The sequence below is a fragment of the Triturus cristatus genome, chromosome 6 (assembly GCF_964204655.1).
Source record: "Triturus cristatus chromosome 6, aTriCri1.1, whole genome shotgun sequence".
Taxonomy (NCBI): domain Eukaryota; kingdom Metazoa; phylum Chordata; class Amphibia; order Caudata; family Salamandridae; genus Triturus; species Triturus cristatus.
In genome coordinates this window covers 1,668,242,150-1,668,264,104 of record NC_140589.1, presented here as the reverse complement: position 1 = coordinate 1,668,264,104, position 21,955 = coordinate 1,668,242,150, and the positions used below count along the sequence as shown (strand labels likewise).

The 21,955-nt window shown below is 45.7% G+C and overlaps 1 protein-coding gene across 1 annotated transcript in view; it reads right to left on the bottom strand.

Annotated features, from left to right (window-relative positions):
• The window catches only part of UTP25 (UTP25 small subunit processome component), a 203,151-nt gene that overhangs the window by 79,547 nt on the left and 101,649 nt on the right, over positions 1-21,955 (bottom strand). Inside the window, exons 5-6 of the mRNA XM_085612834.1 lie at positions 14,632-14,720; positions 11,815-12,225 (exon numbers count right to left, since the gene is read on the bottom strand). Coding sequence (XP_085468960.1) covers positions 11,815-12,225; positions 14,632-14,720 — 500 coding nt within the window. The remainder of the gene's footprint in view (positions 1-11,814; positions 12,226-14,631; positions 14,721-21,955) is intronic.

The window sequence follows — 21,955 nt, the reverse complement described above, 5'->3', positions numbered from 1 at the left end:
CTCATCGGGACTCGGAGCAGCACACATGACAAATGGTGCCAGCTCGGATCTGACCCTCCCCTAGACTGACTCTCCCCTTGTTTGCTTGTGTTTATTCCAACTGCGGTCTTTACTTGCCTGTTACCCCTGAAGCACTCACTGCCAGCCTCGTGGTGCGAATACCTGGTCGCCAGGCATAGTAAATGGGGTAGGCACTAGCAGAGGATATCCGTGGCTTATGAATCCTCTGTCTTTCCAGGCTTTTTCTCGCCCGGGGTCCACAGGCAACTGTAGAGCATGTTCCTCTCACCATGTTGGGTCGGGCCACCTATCCGCCATCTTGGGGTAAGGCAGGCCGCAGCTCCCAATTCCGCCATCTTCTCGCACCGGTGTCGGCAAGGACTCTGGTGTATCGGCCTGTCTCCACCCCGCTCAGTTGCTCACACCGGGATGCGCCACCACCCCCATGCGCCGCGGTCACCTCAGGTAAGGGGGTCACCCACACATCCGCTCTCTACACTCCGCTGCTTGGAGCAGCAGGCCTTCTCTGGTTCCCTTGCTGAATGTGGTGACGGTCGATCAGCCGTATGGGCGCACCGGCACCCCCTCATGCTGCATCTCTGCCACTGGCTTTCCAGCAATGCTCGCGGCAGGTCCAGCAATGCTTGTGGTGGGCCCCCCCTCAACTACGCACCCATCTACTGGTGCAGCTCAAGATCCTCCATCGCACATACTACCCTCGCACTCACCTATTCTCCTGGGGTCGGGCCCAGTCCGTGTCTGTGCGTCGGGGAGGAGGGTACCTTCTTCCACATATTGTGGTAATGTCCCGAGGTTTCCATATTCTAGGAAAGTTACGGAAGTAATGTCGGAGGTTGTGGGAGAGCCTGTTCCGCTAGATCCAAAATGGCTTTTACTCATGATTAGAGGCGATACAGATTGGTCCAGGTATGTGGGTATATGGCTGGCCTTGTCGGCGGGGGTGGCAAAGCGCAATGTTGCCAGAAGCTGGGGGGCGCAGGCACCCCCGCAGGTGGAGAAATGGAAACGTGATCTCGATTGATGTCAGAGGGCTGAGGAAACAGTGTACAGGAGTAGGGGGTGGGTCAAGAAATGGGAGAGGGCGTGGATGCCATGGAGGAGGTACAGAGGGCTGGGGGGGCAGAATAGCGGCACATTGGGGGACAACGAGTGCCTGCTCCATCCAAGAATATGTGGACACTGATTCTCTGTATATGGCAACCAATATATTCATGACATTGTCTTTGTATGGTATGGTCTCTCGAGCTTTGTTAATAAAAAGATTAATTTTTTTTTAAACAAAGACAAAAACTCTGCACCCGTCTGGGACAGCCGCCATCCGCTGCTATCCGGTATCAACCGGGTCACAAGCCCACCAACCGCACTCTATTTCTATCTGGTAGGTGCCATTTCACTAGATTCTACATTGTGTATCGTCGTATTTGTCTGTATCCCCACATTTCTTTATTGTTGGTAGTGGAGCCATTGTGGATTACATCCACCCGGCCATCTTGGCTGCCACGCCCTTGACTAGTGTCATAGCACTTTTTAAACAAAATCTCGTGGGAGGCAACACGGAGGAAGGGCGGGAAGCAATACGGAGGAAGGGCGGGAGGCTACAGGGAGGAAGGGCGGGAGGCAACACGGAGGATGGCCGGGAGGCAACACGGAGGATGGCCGGGAGGCAACACGGAGGATGGCCGGGAGGCAACACGGAGGATGGCCGGGAGGCAACACGGAGGATGGCCGGGAGGCAACACGGAGGATGGCCGGGAGGCAACACGGGGGAAGGGCGGGAGGCAACACGGGGGAAGGGCGGGAGGCAACACGGGGGAAGGGCGGGAGGCAACACGGGGGAAGGGCGGGAGGCAACACGGGGGAAGGGCGGGAGGCAACACGGGGGAAGGGCGGGAGGCAACACGGGGGAAGGGCGGGAGGCAACACGGGGGAAGGGCGGGAGGCAACACGGGGGAAGGGCGGGAGGCAACACGGGGGAAGGGCGGGAGGCAACACGGGGGAAGGGCGGGAGGCAACACGGAGGAAGGGCGGGAGGCAACACGGAGGCAGAGCGCGAGCCAACACAGAGGGTGGGTGTGAGGCAGCGCAGAGGGAGGACGTTGGGCAAGATGGGGGGAGGGATGGAGGGCAGGAGTCAACACAGATGGGAGGAGGGTGTCAGACAAGAATGCAGGTGGGGAGAAATAAAAAAAAAAGCACTATGATGCAGCTAGTGTTGGCTGTGTCATAGAACTTTTTTTACAGCTCCCCTGAGGTGACAAGGACATTTGTGGGTGAGCACACGGACAACGGAGGGTGAGCGGGAGGGACTGTGGAAAGGAAAATGGAGGGTGGGAAAGAGGGGCTGGGGACAAGTACATGGACAAAGGAGGGTGGAAGGAACGGGGTTGTGGGCAAGCAGACAGGCAATGGAGGGTGGGAAGGTGGGATTGTGGGCAAGTTGACAGCAGAAGGTGGCGGGGAAGCTGGGTTCAAGTAGATGGACAACGGAGGGTCATTAGGTTGGAGAGACTGGGGAGGAACACAGAGGGAGCAGAAGAACACAAGAGAGATAGAGGAAAAACACATACTCTCAGAGTGCTTAGACATAAAAAAGTATCACCTGAAAAAATGAGCAGCAAAAGGACAGAAGTAATGTTCTGAGGAAGGACAAAGGATGCGAGGCTATGACCTAATGGCTAGAGCAGTAGACCTCGGAGCTGGGGAACCAGGTTTGAGTCTTGGCAGGGACACTCAACATCCTGTGATTCTGGGCAAATAACTTATTCTCCCTGTGCCTAACAAAAAAATGAATGTGTCCCTCTGTAACGCAACCGATGCTCATATAAGCGCTTTGATCCCTTTGGGTTTAGTTCTAAAACTCACAACAACAAAAAAAAGCGCAAGGGTGTCCACAGAAGCTTACCAATAGGAAGCAAGCAAATGAGAGTGATAATAAGTCAATCAATGGTAAACAATAGGCAGCTTTGAAGGCCCTTCTAGGATAACAGGAGGTATTTCAAGAAACAGCACATGCAGCGTCTCAGGCAAGATCTAAAAAATGAAAACAGAAACAGATAATTTGATGTGTCCCTTCCTTAGGTAGATTCCCTTCGGCAGAGGAACCAAGATCCACCCTAATCTCCTAGTACCTATCAGGAAACGCTCAAGAAAGACATCTTGAGCAGTCATTCAGACCCTCTAGATATGGCTTTGCTGAATTTAGATTAAGTGATATTGCTTTCCTCCATCCACCCATAGATGCACTGGATTGTACATCAATGCACAGCAGCCCCTCACCAGAAGCTCTATTCTAATGCCCAGTGCTTTTCACTGCTAAGGTGTTCTGGTTCAAAATTGAAAAAGAGAAGGGGCTGCTCAGCCACTATTACATTCTTCTTTTGTATGGCCTTGTTTGTAGTTCCAACTTTACTTTAATAAGTCCGATAACATTGCTTTATTTAATTCTTGGATAGAACTCTGTGTGATCTCATTCAGGACACCAAAAACACGAATGTGAATGCTCCGTTTTACCCTGTCCAATAATTTAATCTTGCAATCGGTCTCCACCAAGGAATCCATTGCATTCCACCATAAGAACTGTGGCTCACCTACAGCATCTGCTTCCTCTGCCAGACTGCTTTCCAACTGACATACAGTCTGCCCAACCTCTTCTTGTTCCTTCTCCACTGTCACCACTTTTTAGGTCAGGCCTTCCAGTTTTTTCTCAATACCCGAATGCCTCAGTGGTGCCCCTTTTTCTAGCAATTCGGGAAGTAAGATGTTCAGCAAGCGGGCAAGGCCTGCTCATCAATTGTAATGCTGCCTGCCTATGGTGGATCTAGTGCATGGTTTTCCTGTCCGCATTTAGATGATGCTGCGAATAAAACACTTATCTAGAAACAAAGCACTCAGTTTCTCTTTAGTTCTTCATATTAAGCCAAGGTGTCAGTGAGGGGGCTCCTCCAGCACCTCAGTGAAAGGTTACACTCAGAGCAGACCTTTTGCCAGGTTAGTGATGATTGATGTGTGTTGGAAAACGGACCTCTCTGAAGGGTCACCCCAAACCTTTTGCATTCCTCCTCCCCTTTTTTCTGACCTGGTTTTTGTTGGCTTTAGGACTCTGAGCACTTTACTACTGCTTACCAGAGCTAAAGTGCATGCGCTCTCTTCCTCTAAACATGGTATAATTGGTTTACACCTGTTTGGCTATTTAATTCCTTTGCAAGTCCCTTGTAAAGTGTTATACCATATACCCAGGGCCTGAAAATTAAATGCTACTAGTGGGCCGGCAGCACTGACTGTGCCACCCTCACAAGTAGCCCTGCAAACATGTCTCAGGCCTCCTACTGCAGAGCCTGTGTGTGCAGTTTTACTGCCATTTTGACTTTAAATTTAAAACCATTTACCAATCCTAAAGCCCCCACCCCCTTTTATTACACAGTTAGGCCCTAAGTAGCCCATAGAGCAGGGCGCTGTGCAAGTAAAAGGTAGGACATGTACTTTTAAATTTTGCATGTGCTGGTAGCGAAAAACATGTAAGGAATATGCTACTTACCAGTATGCATCTGTTTTTGGCATGTAGAGCTGTCGATCTACACACTGTGCATAGATCGCCATCTTGTGTTGGGCCCGGATGTTTGCACTTGTTTTTGTCTTGGAAAGTCTTTGGAAGTCACGAGGTATGTGACTCCTCCTTTGGATCATAGTGGGCATGGGTATCGGCTCCATCCTCAGATTGTTTTTCGCCAGCAGGGAAATGATGGAGCTTAGTAAGAAACAGGAAAGATGCCAATGTGTGGTGTATCTAAATAAGAGAATACTGGAACAGATAAAAGGTAGGAGGCGGGTGGGCCTGTGTAGATCTGCAGCTCTACATGTCAAGAACAGATGCATACTGGTAAGTAGCATATTCCTTTCGAGGCATATGAGCTGCAGATTACACACTGGGCATAGATTGTAAAGCAGTATGCCGTCCTAGCGGCGACCACCAGTATCTGTTGCAGTAGTTTGAAAAACTGTTTTGAGTACAGCCTGGCCCACTCTAGCCTGTTGTTTAGTTTGCACATCAACACAATAGTGTTTTGTGAATGTGTGCGGTGTAGACCATGTAGCTGCTCTGCAGATATCATCTAAGGGAATGTTTCCTAAAAATGCCATTGAAGCCCCTATCTTTCGTGTAGAGTGGGCTTTAGGAGGAACAGATAATGTACGTTTTGCCTTGTGGTAACAAATCTGTATGCCTTTGACAATCCACCTAGCTATCCCAGATTTTGATATGGGGTTGCCTTTGTGTGGTGGTGAGAAAGACACTAATAGTGATTTGGTCTTACGAAAAGGTTTTGTTCTCTCTATGTAGTATAGTAGTGCTCTTTTGACATCTAAGGTGTAAAGAGCTCTTTCTGCGACTGTTTGTGGCTGCGAGAAGAATACAGGCAGCTCTACAGATTGATTGAGGTGGAAGGGAGAAATTACTTTAGGGAGGAATTTTGGATAAGTGCGGAGAACAACTTTATTAAGATTAATCTGTAGAAAAGGTTCTTGAATGGTTAGTGCTTGTAGTTCACTAACTCTTCGTAGAAAAGTAATGGCTACGAGGAAGGCAGTTTTCCATGTTAAAAATTGTAGCTCACATTTATGTAGAGGCTCCAATGGAGGCCCTATTAATCTTGTGAGAACGATGTTTAAATTCCACACAGGGGAAGGTGGTACTCTGGGGGATATTATTCTCTTGAGTCCTTCCATAAAAGCCTTTATGGCAGGTACTCTGAAAAGTGAGAGATGCGGTCTATTTTGTAGATATGCTGCAATGGCAGCAAGATGCAGTCTGATCGACCTATAGGCTAGGTTGCATCTTTGGAGGTGTAGTAAGTAGCCTATGATGTGTTGGATAGACACATCTAGGGGATTAGTGTTGTTATTATGGCAGTATATGACAAATCTTTTCCACTTGGCTGCATAGCATGCTCTAGTGGTAAGCCGTCTAGCTTCTTTGATGACGTTCATACAGTCAGGAGGAAGGTTAAGGTAACCGAATTCTAGGACTTCAGGAGCCAGATCGTTAGGTTGAGCTGAGCTGGGTCCGGGTGTTGGATCTCTCCATGGTTCTGGGTTAAGAGGCGTGGAGAGAGGTGTAGTTTTTGGTGTGGAACCACTGAGAGTTCCAGCAGTGTGGTGTACCATGGCTGTCTGGCCCAAGTTGGAGCAACTAGGATGAGCGTTAAGGAGTGTTGCTGTAGTTTGCACACCACCAGCGGAATGAGTGGGAGAGGTGGAAAAGCGTACGCAAATCTGCCTGACCAATTCATCCATATCGCATTGCCTTTGGACAATAGGTGAGTATACCTGGCGACGAAGTTTGGGCATTTGGCGTTTTGTTGGGTGCCGAAGAGGTCTATCTGTGGTTGCCCCCACATCTGAAAAAACAGTTGAAGAACTTGTGGATGAAGTTCCCACTCGTGAATTTGTTGTGTTTGACGGCTCAAGAGATCGGCTATTGTGTTTTGGACTTCTGAGACGTGTTGGGCTAGGAGAAAACTGTTCTGAGGTATAGCCCACCTCAATATGCTCTGTGCGAGCTGAGAGAGCTGCAGAGAGTGTGTCCCGCCTTGTTTTTGGAAATAATACATGGCTGTCATATTGCCGGTGCGGACTAAGACAGTCTTGTCTGATATTTGTTTTTGAAATGCTTTTAAGGCTAGGAATATGGCTAGTAACTCCAGGTGGTTGATGTGAAGTAACTTTTGTTGAGGTGTCCACCTGCCCTGCATGGTCTGATGTAGTAGGTGAGCTCCCCAGCCAGAGAGCGATGCGACCACTGTCATGACTATTTGGGGAACTGGCTTGAGGAACGGTCGGCCTTTGGAAAGGTTTTTGGTGTTCCACCACTGCAGAGAGCAATGGGTATGACCCTCTACCAACACCAGATCTGTTAGCTGACCTTGAGCCTGGTTCCATTGGCGTGCTAAGCACTCTTGGAGAGGACGCATCTGGAGTCTTGCATGAGGCACTATGAAAATGCAAGAGGCCATCATCCCTATGAGATGCATGAACACTCGAGCTGGAAGAGAGTGTTGCGGTTGGAATCTGGTGAGAAGAGCTAGCATGCTCGCTATCCGGACGGGACTGGGGCAGGCGAACGCTCTTGAGGTGTCTATTGTGGCACCTAGGTATTGTTGGGTGTGGGACGGTTGCAGCTGGGACTTAGCGTGATTTATTGTAAAACCCAGGTCATGAAGTTGTTGGATGGTGGCGTGAGTGTGTTGTACACACTGATTGTATGAGTTGGCTTTTATAAGCCAGTCGTCTAGATATGGGAAGGCATGTATCTGTTGTCTTCTTAGGTGTGCTGCCACCACCGCTAGGCACTTGGTAAACACTCTTGGTGCCATAGTGACTCCAAATGGGAGTACTTTGAATTGATAGTGCTGACCGTCCACTACAAATCTGAGGTATTTTCTGTGAGCGCTGTGAATGGGAATGTGGAAATAGGCGTCCTTGAACTCTAGAGTAGCAAGGAAGTCGCCTTGGGAAAGCAGAGGGAGGACCTGCTGGAGTGTGACCATGTGGAAGTGGTCTGAGTGTATGTATAGGTTTAGGGGTCTGAGGTCTAAAATAGGCCTTAGAGATCCGTCCTTCATTGGTATGAGAAAATAGAGGGAGTAAACTCCCTTGTTTTGTTGGTGCAAGGGAACTGGTTCTATTGCACTCTTTTGTAGGAGGGAGATTACCTCCTGCTTTAACAGTAACAAATGTTCTTGTGACATTGGGCGGTGTTTGGGTGGTATGGTTGGGGGGTAGATGTTAGTTTGAGACAGTAGCCTGATTGAATGATTTGGTGGACCCACCTGTCTGAAGTGATGTTTATCCAGGCAGGGAGAAATTGGTGGAGTCTTCCACCGACTGGAGTGGAATGGTCGGGGGGAGTGGATAATGTGCCCGGTCATACCTGGCTAGGAGCGCTTGTGTATTAGCAATGCACCAAATATTTGCAGCCTGTGACGCTGTGCATTTGCCAGAGGCGTTCAGGAGTTTAGATTCCTTGTCTGGTGGTGGTGCGTCACCTGACGTTTGGGAGTTTGCTCTCTTTCTGGCATTAGAGACAACTAGGGAATCTAGTGGTGCGGGGCCCTTAATGTATACTGGGTCAGTAGGGGCAGCTTTATATTTCTTTTCTATACGTGGGTTGATGACCCGAGCCCGGACATTAGAGACAACTAGGGAATCTAGTGGTGCGGGGCCCTTAATGTATACTGTGTAGTTTTGAAGTGTCTTTATCACTTGGAACCGGTTGCTGTTTTTTTGGTTCCGAGGTCTTTGGTTTGGAAGAATCGGGGCCTTTCGGTGGGCGTTTTTTAGTCAGCTCCAAGGGTGTGGTCGGTGCCGAGGAACTGGTGCTAGGCTTCGACGCCAAGTGCTTCGATATGGGAGCAGCAGTCGGCGTGGATGAGGTTGAGGACGCCTTTTTCTTCGGTGCCGGAGTTGGCTTGTCGGTATCGAGGGTAGGCTGACTCGAGCCCGAGTCGCCTAAAGGCTTAATAGGCTTCTTTACCGGGCCCGAAGGCGGGGCATGGGAAGCAGTGTCTCGGCGTGCACCTGGGCCCGAAGGTGGGGGTGGTACCGAAGCCTTTTTTGACAGTGTCGGGGGTGGGGGGGCGGGACGGGACGGGGTCGACGTCAGTACTCACGGCCATTTGAGCTGGAGTGACGTCTTCGACATCGGAATCATCTGCTTTGGAGGCGCTGATGATGGCTTCTTCGACTCGACCCTGCTCCGGAACATCGACGCACTCTTGAAAGATCTCGTCGGGGATCGAAGATGACGAGCACGCCATTGTTCTTCGAGCTCGTCGGTCCAGGATGGTCTTTTTGGAGCGGAAGGAGGCACAAGCTGGACAGTCTCTGGCCTCGTGTTCCGGTGAGAGGCAGAAGTTGCACACCTCATGTAGGTCGGTGTGGGGAAACTTCGACCCACATCGAGGACACTTTTTAAATGGCGTCCTTTCCATGAGCCGGAGATAAGTCCCGGGTAGGCCCGAAGGCCTTTGTCGACAACCGGAATCGAAAACTTTGAAGTTGAAGGATTGCGCGTCAAAAGAGAAAACCGTTAACGGTTCCGAACTGGAACGCGAGAACACATCGGAGCCCAATGGCGGAAGAAAACAATCTGAGGATGGAGCCGATGCCCATGCGCACTATGATCCAAAGGAGGAGTCACATACCTCATGACTTCCAAAGACTATCCAAGACAAAACAAGTGCAAACATCCGGGCCCAACACCAGATGGCGATCTATGCACAGTGTGTAAGCTGCAGCTCATATGCCTCGAACATTTGTTTTTCTCTACAGTGAGGCCCACTCCTCTCATTGGTTAACACTGGGAATTCCTGAATACACTTTCAAGCTGTAATTCCGGATTAGAAATGAGTATCTATATCATGTTTTATATCTTTTGGAATGGTAATGCTAAATCCTCTTTACTGGTAAAGTTGGATTTAACACAGGAAGGTTAGGTGTGTTTGAGTACCCATCTGCATTCTGATGGCTCTTCCTGGGAGGAAGGGAGGGACGGGCTGACACACCTGAATAGGCAGTGCCAAAGGGCTGATTACCCCCTACTGATAGTCTGGAGCCAGGGATGGGAAGAAAGGGCTTCTGTCCACTTCAAAGGCACAACTGGGTATAAGTACTGGGTCTCTGTCCCCACCAAAACAGACATTTCTGACCTGTAATTGAACTATGTCAGAAGAAATGATGTGCTGAAGCAAGGACTGATACCCTGCTGGACTGCTGATCTGGAAGGCTTTTCTTTTCTGCTGTGCTTCCCTGCTTCTCTCTGACTCTGCTGAGGGAGAGCTGAACTCCGCCTTGCAACTGAAGTGATCTGCAAGGGCTTGTTGGCTTGCCTCCTGTTGCTTGAGACTCAGGGCTATCAAAGTCTCTACCCCTGCTCCTGTGCCTGGTTCACTATAAGTGGACACAGATACTTTGCATCACCTGCCGCTGAGGAAATCCGTGACCCACTGGCTCATCCTGCACTCCTCCATCACTCCCAGGCACCCACAAAGGTCACTGTCTTGATTTTACCATTGTATTTTTGTCACTAGTATTCGCCCAAAACAACACGCTCTCTGGTGCTCTCAAGACCATCCACCTTTCTCTCACCCTGGAGACAGTCCATTGAAGGGCACCAGCATTAGCAAGAATTAGATTGTTATAATGCGCACACAAGTGGTAGGCCTGGAGACAGTCGGTCGGCCATAGTGGTCCATGCTGCCTCAGAGGAGCTGAACCTTCACCCCATTGATGCCTGACACTCTTGTTTACGCATCCTCAAAGTGCAGCAGCTCATCGATGCCTGCGAGTGGTGAAACAGTGTTCTGATCCGAAGCTACATGGCTGTCTTGGAGCCCCACCGGCCCTAACTGCCCAAACTTCTGTTTTTGCTGCTAATGAGATGATTTATCTAAAATTAAAAACCTATAATGCGCAGCTAAATATCTGTATTTCTGGAAACTGGCAAGCTGATGTTTCAGGCAAATTTATTTAATTCCTGCATTATAAATAAGGCTGAAATTTGAATGATAATTATTAAGGTGTTCTCTAGACCCCTTGCTAATTTTGATTCTTTGGTGCAAGATTGTATTTGCGGTTGTGGATGTTATTTCACGACTTCAATAGAGGCACTTCATTATCTATATTGATAAAGCTCTAATGATATTATCACAGCTGCTGCCTGGTCTAATCTGTTATTTGTCTGAACCTGTAAACTCTATGCAATTAAGCAGTAGAATTGCAATATGAACCTGCAATCTTCTGTCTACAGTATGTGGTTATGAAATTTGTGTAAAGATATTTACCCAGTCCCTTATATTTACAGTACCAGCCACAACACATGACTAAGACACTATTTAAAAGGGACTAGAGAGAAAAAAGATTGTCAAGAAAGGCAGATGATGTGAACTTGCATAACCAGATTTTCTTAAGTGTCTGTAACAGATATAGCTCATTAGCCAACAATTAGAAAAAGTAATATGGAAATATTCACTGCTTTGTTAACATTTTCTCTAAGTTGTCTTGGGAATGATCAGTTCTAACAACCCTGTAGAAGGACAAACTAAGACTTGCCTGGCACATCACAAACTGACTGAAATACCATATTAATCTTAGGCTTTTTAGCCAACATATGTGAGAATATTAAACTCAGCTCAGAGCTGTCTACTGCGTCACAACTTGATGATTACACATGTCTGGCTTTCTTTCATTTACCATAAAACAGGTTTAGGACATACACATTCTGCTGAAAGTCAAGGCTAAAATTAAACTGCATCACCTTCCTCACTAGTTAGAACTGAAGATAAAGGATGAATAAAAAAACATGCAGTTGATCACAAATTAGGGTGATCTAGAATGAGGAAAATACAGCATGAACTAAGAACTATCCAGAAGCAACAAACAAGAATATGCAGGCAGCAGAAACCTTTCCTGAAAAAAGAAAGGAAAAAAAAACCAATCTTGACCCCAAATATAATAATTGTAGCAGCACTTCCATCAAACATTTCAAGATGTATAATGCATAAATCAATGCTATTTTCCAACAAGTATCACCTAACATTTGACAATACATTCTAGCATACAAATGGGTCATACACTTAATCAACTACTTTCAAGTTACAGTATTTGTGCCACCTTATTTAATGAAGCTGCAAATACAACTTCGATCATAAAGTTAATCATGTTGTGAGAAGGACACTGTGACAACAGCACAGGCATAATAAGGGTTGTGAAAATGAGAATATACAAAATACATCTGCTCACCTTTGGCCTAGTGAGTCCTTGATCTCGCAATTCCTCATCCTCACCGAGGGATTTCTGTTCTCTTTTTTTGGCGTTATTTCTGAGCACTCGGGAATTGGCCTTGAGAACATGATTCAATGCATGCAAACAATAAATATGCCGGACCTCTTCCCCTTGCTCTGTTGCAGTCCTCTCAGGATAGAATAAGTCCTTGTAGGAGTTCATAATACTAAAGAGTTCCTTCTGCAAAGGAGTAAAGTGTTGTTCACTTTTTTTGTTCTGTGAGACAATGAACTGTTCATTTGCTTTTGGCCACGTGGTTTCCAAAGGTTTTTGAAGATGAAGCTTTTTCAAATTCACTTCTTTTTCCACTTTGAAGATTTTGAATTTTGGCAAAGTTGAAGTGAAGATAAGTTGTCCCAGTGTTGACCACTAACAACAAAAAGAAATAAGACACTGATCGTCAGCATACTTGTAACCAAATGCAGTGGCAATAATAATAAGCAGGTGGCATCTATGGTTATTTACAGGCCTCAGACATGAAGATCTAAGTTGGATCCAAGGTCAGCAGCATCAAGCAACCTCTGCTCTTTAATATCTCTCTGTGCCGTCAAAGTGGGACCAACAGCACATTCTTTTGAATAGGGACTATACAGCCTTCCAGATGTCCTAGAACCACCCACAAAATTGCTCTTTTCTCCAAAGAGTTCCTCATTAGTGGAAACCAACACCAACCTTGGCATGTTTTTAGTTATATCAGAACACAAGCTGCTGAACTGGGAGCATTTTTGATTTACATCTAATAAATGCTAAAGTGAAAGGTGCCTCTGAAGGAAGAACTATTCCAACAGAGGCACCAATAGCAACTGTCAAACTACTTGAGAAAGAAAAGAAATATTTTGTAAGGTCATAAAAGGAGTATTAATATTACGTAGATGGTTTTCATATATTCCCTTTTTTGACACAAAAAAAAGGACATATTAACAACCAAGAACAATGCACTGAACTGGAAGACACAGTCAACTCAAAGAGTGTACAAGACGTGTTTGTCCTTACAAACAATCCAACAACCAAATATCCAACTCTCTATACAACCATGCAAAACAGGCAGTACAGAAACCAATTATTGCACCACATTATCAGGTGGTGAAATTGGTTTCTCGAATGTAGGGATATCGGAGCACACCACTCACTAACATTAAAAGAGGAGAGACAATTTGAACTGCTGAGAGATAGAAAGGTGAATACCAAATTGACTTTGTATGGCCACAGTTTTCATTTGTTCCTGTTGCGGGCGCAACACTTAGCCACACAAGCGGAGTGAGAATGCTGGATACTAGGAATTCTGCAGCTCTCAACAGAATACACAACTTTCCCTCAAAGAAATGTGAATAAATTAAATTATTTTAACAGTTTTGAGACCTGCAGGGCATTCAGGGTAAGAAAAAGTAGCAGGATCTAAGCACCACACTGGATTTGCCCGATTCTCTAGGTTGAAAAATTCCCAGGGTTTGCAAGATTGTCCCAGCCGACAACTTGGGAAAGACCAAATACTGCATCTATTCATCATGGATAGTGAGAGGAAGTTGGGATTTACATGCTCTCTGGTGGGCCTTAAGACAAACCCTTAGCCAAATTAATTTCCTAATTTGCTTGCCATGGAGACAATGATGCTTCAAGCCTCAGTGTCTGAGCAGACCATCGCCACCCTTGGTTTTAATTTTTTTTTCTGTGGTGTCTACTGGGCTTTCAGTTTTGCTCCTTTTGGGGTGGGGGCAAGGACTGATGCCAGAATGGGCAGTACCCGCCCTTTTATTGACTAATTAATTCTGGGTGTCTAGTGGGCTTTCTGCTCCTTTCGAGAGTACAGACTGGACATAAACACTTCCTATTTAACGAAGTGGGTTGGGAGGAGATGGGCCAAAAAAAAGACTATTTCCCCTTTTGGGGTGGGAGCATGGTCTGATGCAAAGGTGGACCGCCACCAGCCCTTCTTTTTTATTATTATTTTTACCTTGGTGTCTAGTTGGTTTCTGCCCCACCCATCAGTCTCCGCCATAGGAGCAGATAGGAGATAAAACCCCTAACCAATTCCCATCCCCCTGGGTAAGGAAGAAAGACTGTCTTTCCCCTTACGGGGTGGGAGCGTGACTGTTGTATCGAGGGAGGGGTTGGTGGGGCAAAGCAAGCATTCGCCTTGGCTGGGCCTACCCACCCAAAACGGGACTCCCTGGTACCCAATGTTGGATCTCTTCCTGGAGATTGTGAAGATTGTGGTCCCATCTCAATCCTCAAGCAAGATTCTACTTAGGACAGGTACAGCTGGAAATGGGGCATTTTCCAGAGGCACCTGGCTGTACAGATCAGTTCTCCAATTAAAGTGAAAGCAGATTATGCCTAATGGTGCAATCTATTTTCACTTTTGCTTACTGTGACATCTGCACACTGAGTGTTGTGCACCACAGTAGGCAAATAGAAAATTAAAATTCAGCATGCAAGGGAGGCTTTGGTCCAGACTTTAAAATAAAAACCTTCTGATGCTTACACCAGAAGGATTTTCTTCAGCAGTGCATCTGACGAACCACTCACGTTAGACACATCAGAAAGGTAGTGCAGCTAACACCAATGGTTTGTCAGTTGCACTGAACAGGTTAAATCAGCCCAAAAGATCCATATCCGTTGTCCAGTACATACACAAATGCATTATGAGAATTACATGAAGTCCACAGAATTTCTCAGAATGTACTATTTGTTCAATTAAATCAAGAATGACGCAGTCTGTTGATGTTATATTTGCATTATAAAACGGAGACTAGTGTCCTTGAGACAGTACAGTACCTTTAGTTGGCTTGTTGCTTTAGAAGCACTTGTAATCTTTCTTATGTCATCTTCATCAAGTTCTGTGTCCAGGTGTTGTTTAAATGGATCTGGAGGTTAGCAAGAACGATACAGCTATTACAAAACTGAAATGTGCAAAGGTTCATCACAATCAAATTCAATCTACCTTCTCATATTGGTAGCAACTTCACAATGAAACAATAAAAATATCCAGATCTCACAATTTCAGACATCACACCATATCCAGACACAAACAATGAGATTGACATAACATATATATATGTTTCACAATCTGCAGGCCACTGTAATATCTTACTTGATTGGTCTATATTGTTCATACTAGACCACCTTGTGCTACTGGAGAGTAGATTGGCTGCGACCTCCAAAGGGATTTAGCAGGACTGAGCACTTCCTAATTTTTTGAAGGCACTTTATCCATTATTTTAAGAAACTTCAGCTACAACCCAATAATGGACAGCCTGTCTTCAAAAGAGCAGTGGACTAAACCGCTGAAACTATTGTTATCTCCTTTCTAGCATTTCATTTTCCATGGAAATAGCTAATGGGACAATAGTTTGTAAGATTCTTGATGCATGATGTAACTACTTTCAGTGCATCCATGGGCAAAATACGAAAATTGTGAATTGCAGGATTTTGTAGCAAGATAAACTTTTTTTGATTGATGCTGTCATGACCTACATCAGTTTTAGTGGCTGGAAAGAGGTTTGGAAAGAGTAAAGGATGAGGGGAAGAATTACAGGCATACAAGAATGTTTTGTAATGATTGAGAATCGCATTACACTGCACAAAGAGGATATCAAGTCTCTGCAGTGTTTTTAGGACATGTCCCTCTTTTTAGAGCATGTATCCAATACTCACGCAGCCACTGCTTTACAACTCAGAAAGGCACTACACTGCCTTCATCTCAAGCATCTAAAATTAACTCTAGCCCCCCTTGTCCAGATTTGAGTGCTCCCCATACTTCTTGATTCTACTCCTATCATAAAATCTTCCTCTCAAAAACGGATGGTCTTTGAGCCCATGTCACCTTCTCTATATACATTTGTTCCATAACCTGCCTCTCGTTTTGAAAGCTCATGCTCAACACGTTATCTAGGAAACTCCAAATTCCCCACATGTATTACTTTTCATTAGGCTAACTTCACTGTGCCCCCTGAGTGAATTTGAAATGCTTTGATCCATTCTGCATTTCATCTACACTCCGAACCCCTCTTCTCAAACCACTTGTCTGTGAGGTTACCTTTTTTAAATCATTTACCTGTGCTTCATTTTCCGATTTATTCACACACTGCATCCTCTCAAGCTCTTTCCTCTGTTGTTTCTTTATTCATAAGTCACTTTCATCTCCGATCATTATTCTGGGTTTTCTGGATCTCACAACCTACCCTTACGCTGATTCATGCTTTCCCTCATTCATACCCCTAAACTTTTGATGCCTTTTGTAATCTGTTATTGTAAGAGGACCTCAATAAAAAAAAGAGAAAAAAACACTCCTCTACACTGCAACTGAAGCTATTTTATTCGCATGCCAATCCAGATATGTTCTGACTGCACTATTACATTTTCAAATGTTGAGTCATTTTGATTTCAGGGCTATCTTGAAGACCTTGACTCCAGTGGCACGGAGAAAACGGGATCAACGTCTGGGCACACCCATCCCACTCGGGATGACAAATTCAAAAATCGCCACTGGCATCAAGGTTCAAGCTTTATAATCCAGTACAAAAGTACACAATCTAAATTTCAGTTACTGCTTTCGATTGCTCGTGTTAAGAGAGCTACAGCTCGTGGTTGAGTTATTTTCTTTGTTGGTCCTTAACTTTGGAATTACTTTACTTTTCGTGTTAAATCCAGTACATTTTGTAGAAAGCTCGGTCTTTATATAGTAAACCAAAAAGAGGTACACTGTGTAACGAGTCCAGGCAAACCCCAAAGGAATTACTGAGGCAAACAAATGACACCCCAAATGCTCTCTTTTGTGGCAGTGTGGATGAGCAGTTACGCAATTCAGAGGGTAGTAAGTGCTAAGCATTTATTGCAGAAACAAAAGCAGTAAATGAGACAAACACTCAAAGAAATTCAACGCCAATTAATAAAAACAATATACTTATATTTTAATTTAAACACCAAGATCATTGAAATCAGTTAAGTACTTTTTGAGATACAAATGTTTACAGTTTTCAAAAGTTGACAGTGCAATTTCTGGATTGGTACTCGTATTCTTTGGGGGGAAAACATTTACTGCATTCAATCACTTAACAGCGACTTACAGGACTGTTCTCCCGGACTTAAGGTGAGTAGGGGGGCAAGGTCCAAGGCCCCACCAACAGGTCACCTCGGCAGGCCTTGGGGCACTCGGGTGCAGAGGTGCGGCACGGCGTCGGGTGTCACATTCACTTCAATGGCAAACGGTCCAGTTGGAAACAGGCTGCAAGCTGGGACTGAGAGACCAGTCTGGGGGAACCCACAGGGGGCTCAACCAGTGAGATGCCCGGGCACGAGGGGACACCTTTGGTGCAGTGTTGTCTTTCAGTGTCCGGTTCAGAGGGGCAGTCTCTCATGGTTGGAGGGGTGCCAGCAGAAAGAGGTTTCAGGCAGTGACTGAAGGTCCAGTCTGGCCAGACCCAAGGATGGGCTTGGCTGTTGTGGGTCTTGGGACCTCGTTGGCACCATCACCTCCCTTGAACTCAGGTTCACAGCGCGGATGCAGAGGTGCTTTGAGGTGTTGGGGGTGGCGATCGCAGACTCACTCTATGTCTCTGTTTCTGCTGCATAGGAGCAAACAGAACAACTGGGCAACGATTGATGTGGGTCTCACGGTCACTGAAGTCCCTTAGCATGCATGTCGGTCTTCCTCTGCATTGGTGTTCGGACTGGATATAACGCGTTTGGCTGCTGCAAAGGGTACAGTACCCCAGGTATTGGTACGGTGCGACACCGGTCGGTTCTGGCATCCCCAAACTTGAAAAGAGGACAGGTCTGGCCTGTAGGTGCACAGCTACCTCTTCCTGGGGAGCTGCTCCATCGGTAGTCCCCGTAGGTGGGAGGTCAGTGCACCGGGCATTGCTTCTTTGGTGCCTGCAGCTCCAGGGGAGTAGCTCCTCTATTCCAAAGGAGTTTATTTGGCGATTGGCAAAGCAATGGAAGCCGCCCATGTTTCCTGGAATCTGCACAGCGGAAGGACGAGTCGGTTGCTCCAAGAGGGTTGGGTGCAGCAGGCAGGCTGGAAGGGCTTGCGCCAAGTCAGTCGTGTTCCTCGATTCTCTGGCTGTCAATCTTCTTCTTTGTCCAATTGTTTTTGTCCGTCGAAATCTGTAGTCTTGGTATCAGGGGGTCCCCTAACTAATCAAATTATGGCCATTAAGGGAAGTGAGGGGTAGTAGTCAATTGGCTACTTAACCCTTGGTTCACTACACCCCCTAGATGACCACTTCATTTAGGGAGTGGGCATCACCCTGTCCCAGAATTCCTAATTTCACCACACACAAGATGGTGGAATTCTTAATTCCACTTCAAAACTGGTAACCCTAGAGGTGTGTCCAGTCTGGCAGTGTAACACGCTTCCTGCATAGGTAATTTTTACAGACTGTCCTGGTGCCAGATGGGACCAGGGTAGGGGGTGGCAATTCCCCGGTCTGGGGAAGCCTTGGGTCGCATATCAAAGGCAGCAGAGGCCTTTGAAGCTTCCTGCCTTGATATGCTGATTTATCAGCCTTCCTGGAGGAAGAGGTGATAACACCCCTCCCCAAAGAAAGCATTGTTCCTGAATCCTGAGTGCGAGGGCTCTCACCCCTGGGGGTCAGAAACTTGTCTGTGGTGGCAGGGTGAACAGACCCAGTCAGCTAGAACACTAGAGGGCTGGTAGATTTCAGGGGGCACCTCTAAGGTACCCTCTGGATGCATGTATTAATAAATCCAATCAGTGTGGGTTTATTAATACGAGGTATCAAATACCACAGGTTTCAGTGAAGCCATTATGTAGCTGGGAATTTCATTTTGACAAGTGCCCAGTACATACCTTAAGATGCAGCCCTCTTCACTGGTACTGCCAGTAACTGAACCGGACAGCACATGGGTATCTGCTCATGCAGATATATCCTCACATGTAATATAGTGCACCTTGCCTTAGGGCTGTAAGGCCTGCTGTAGGGGTGACTTACAAATATTACATGCAGGGTTAGGGGACATGCACATAAGTGTGTGCCATGTCATGTTTTCACTTTTTGGAGCATCTTGTCATGCAGCCTGCAGTGGTAGTTTATAAGGTTTTGGTGCTGGGTCCCTTAAAGTGGCACAAGATACGCTGCAGCTCTTAGGAACCCTCATTAGTACCTATACCCTAGGTACCAGAGGCACCACTTACTAGGGACTTACGGAGGTGCTAAAGACCTGGTCACTTTGGGAACAAGTGACCAGTTGTCTTGTTTAGGGGAAAGAACACTGGCACCGAGCCCTGGTTAGCAGGAACCCAGTGCACTCCAGTCTAAGTTGCATTAAATACCAGAGACAAAGTGTGTGTGTTTGTGGGGGGAGGCGACTACTGCAACAAAAAAACTGTTTTCTACACATCCTACTTTTCTTTTAGAAAGGCTTTGAAACCCTTTCTATTCTGCTCACTGCACAGTGGTTCTTTTGCTTAAATACCACTAAGCTTTCCTGTTCACAGCGCAAAGATGACTAAGTCGGTGAATGTTACACTTAACAAATACACCCCATTCCATTCAATTCTAACTAAGGGAGCACTTTTGCTAGAACTGCTTCCACTGCTATGATTTTAGCTGCTTTTCTATTCGTGTTCATGTGTAATTGGACAACACAGTAATGCTCCAGTGAGTGACACTTTTGGGCCTATCGATCTTTCCCTGGGAGTGGGGAACAGCAGTGGATCGGAAGGGTCTGCCACACTTTCATCTTTTTGTGGTATCTGACATCTCTCTTTCTAGGTGTGTGTCCTTGGCTGCTTCTTCATGCTTAAGCAACCCATGACCTTCGAGGGGGCAGATCTGAGTGGTAAGACTCAATTCTATGAAGCCACAGTTTTGAGATACCAGTCTATCCACATTCACAAAATTGATTGCAATTTTAGATTCACTCTGTCCCATTCTGTAGAAATTATTTTGTGTTTTTGCTGTTACTATAATACCTCAGAACATTTGCAGCAATAGATTTAACAGAACGTAGTCTAGTGCTTCCAAAAATAAATGCAAACGAAATGGCATTGCAATACTTTTTAATTAGAACAGAAAAGCTGATGCTTTTAGTTGCCATCTGTTACAGGTTAATAGACTTGCCTGGTACATACCATATGGCTGCTGCCAGGCATAGAATTGTACAGAACTACCAGAAGATAAAATTACATTTTCATGGAGGACATTGTGCTTATTTATACACTGCATATCAAGTAGCATTCCAATACATGAAAATAGTACTTTAACCACATCCCGACTTCCTCGTACCAGCAGAGCAGAGCCTTGTGCCAGCTCACCCTGTGACAGTTCTCCTGTCTAGCTTGCTCGCAATCTGCTACGCTCTGCCGTCTGTCTACCTGCTTCCCGCTGTTTGTGCCGCCTCTGCTCATTCCTTGCTCCATTTTGCCTTTTCTGCTTATTATTCTGCCCTCTGCTTTGCCTTTCCGCTTGTTTTTCTGTCCACTGATTTGCCTTTTCTGTCCTTTGTTTGACCTTTTCCTCTTGTTTCTCTGCCCTTTGTTTTGCCCTCTTCTGCTCTGTTTTGCCTTTTCTGCTCATATTCTGCCCTCTGGTTTGCCTTTTCTGCTACCTTGTTTTTCAGCCCTCTGTTTTGCTTTTAACTGTGTCTTTCCACCCTTATCACCTTTTCCTCAAGACCTGGCTTTTCGATGGCGACCTCACGCCCCAGTGCCCAGATACCTCCAGGTGTGACAGTGCTGCGCTCTATAAATGTGGATTGATTGACTGATTGATGATGCACATATGTATACATATGTCCAAAAACGATGTACCAAAGTCATTCCTGTAATGCAAGTGCCTGAGACATATTTGCACAAGAACCATTGAGACTCTTGGAGCAGGGTTAGGCACTTAACTCTGAAGTGAAGTGTTCATTATCGAGGATGTAGCAAACATGGTGACTGAGTAGGACACTTGACCCTTCTTCCATCTGGCTTTGGCTCAGCAAAGATGAAAACAATCAGCGGGAGACCTAGAAAGTGAGTGGGCAACTGCCAAGAGACAGACGAAATTCAGCTGGTAAAGAACGATTTAGCCAAGGAACTCCGGTAAGTAAAATAGGAAGTAAAAAAAAAAAATCAGAGAAAGAGTTTCTACTGTGCAAAGCACCAATCCAACCAAAGACGAGGAGATAGAGGAAACCTGGAGAACAGGTCAAGCAGGCAAAATGTGCGGATGACACAGGGCCACCACCCACCCCACTCCATCTTCCCCCGATGCAAAGGCATCAAGCATAGAGACCAAAGTTCAAAGGTTGTTCAAACGCATTCTCTCTCTGCTGACTGTGGCATAATTATGCTGATAGAACATACAGAGTGAGCAGAACCAATGCCAAAGACCTAAAGCTACGGATGTCCTAATCTGTTAGCACAGTTTCAAACTGAAAGCAGTTGTAAGGACAGAAGCCAGGGAAAAAGGCTTAGAGTTGCTTGAGGGGCACATGTTTCAACTATACCAAGATAAAAGGAAATGTTCCCTTGATTTTGCTAGTTAACAGAGCATTAAGTATTACGTCAGAAAAAAGTTTATCTTTGGGAATTGAATTTTTCTTTATTTTTTTAAAACAAGTATATTCATCCTTGTCAATCATACAAATTCATTGAACAAAGCATCAAAATTATTAAAAACCTCCTAAAATACAATACAGTTTCAATACGTTCACATAAACAAAAATGAAATTATATAAAAGAAATCTTTATAACACCATTATGACCAGCAGAACGTTGAGACAAAAACACAATTTGTAAGATTCAGAAACTTCTCTTTACGAGTGCACATCAGATTAAATTTTTGGAAATACAGTACATTATACGTTGACAAATCTGTATATACGTAATCTGTATTTGTTCTCTGATTGCGCTATCCACAGCGTCGACGCGTTTCGATGGTTTCAGACTGATAATCCCATCTTTATCAAGACCACATACTTTTGTCTCACACTTCAGGAATTTTCCTAGAACAAATAAATACAGTTACTGTTCTCGCTTATATTAATTTTTGCCACACATTGATGGTCGTATTCTTTAATTAAATATAGCGGTTATCCGCTTTCTACTTTTGCTTGACTATTCTTCGTCTTTCTATGTTGGGTCTAT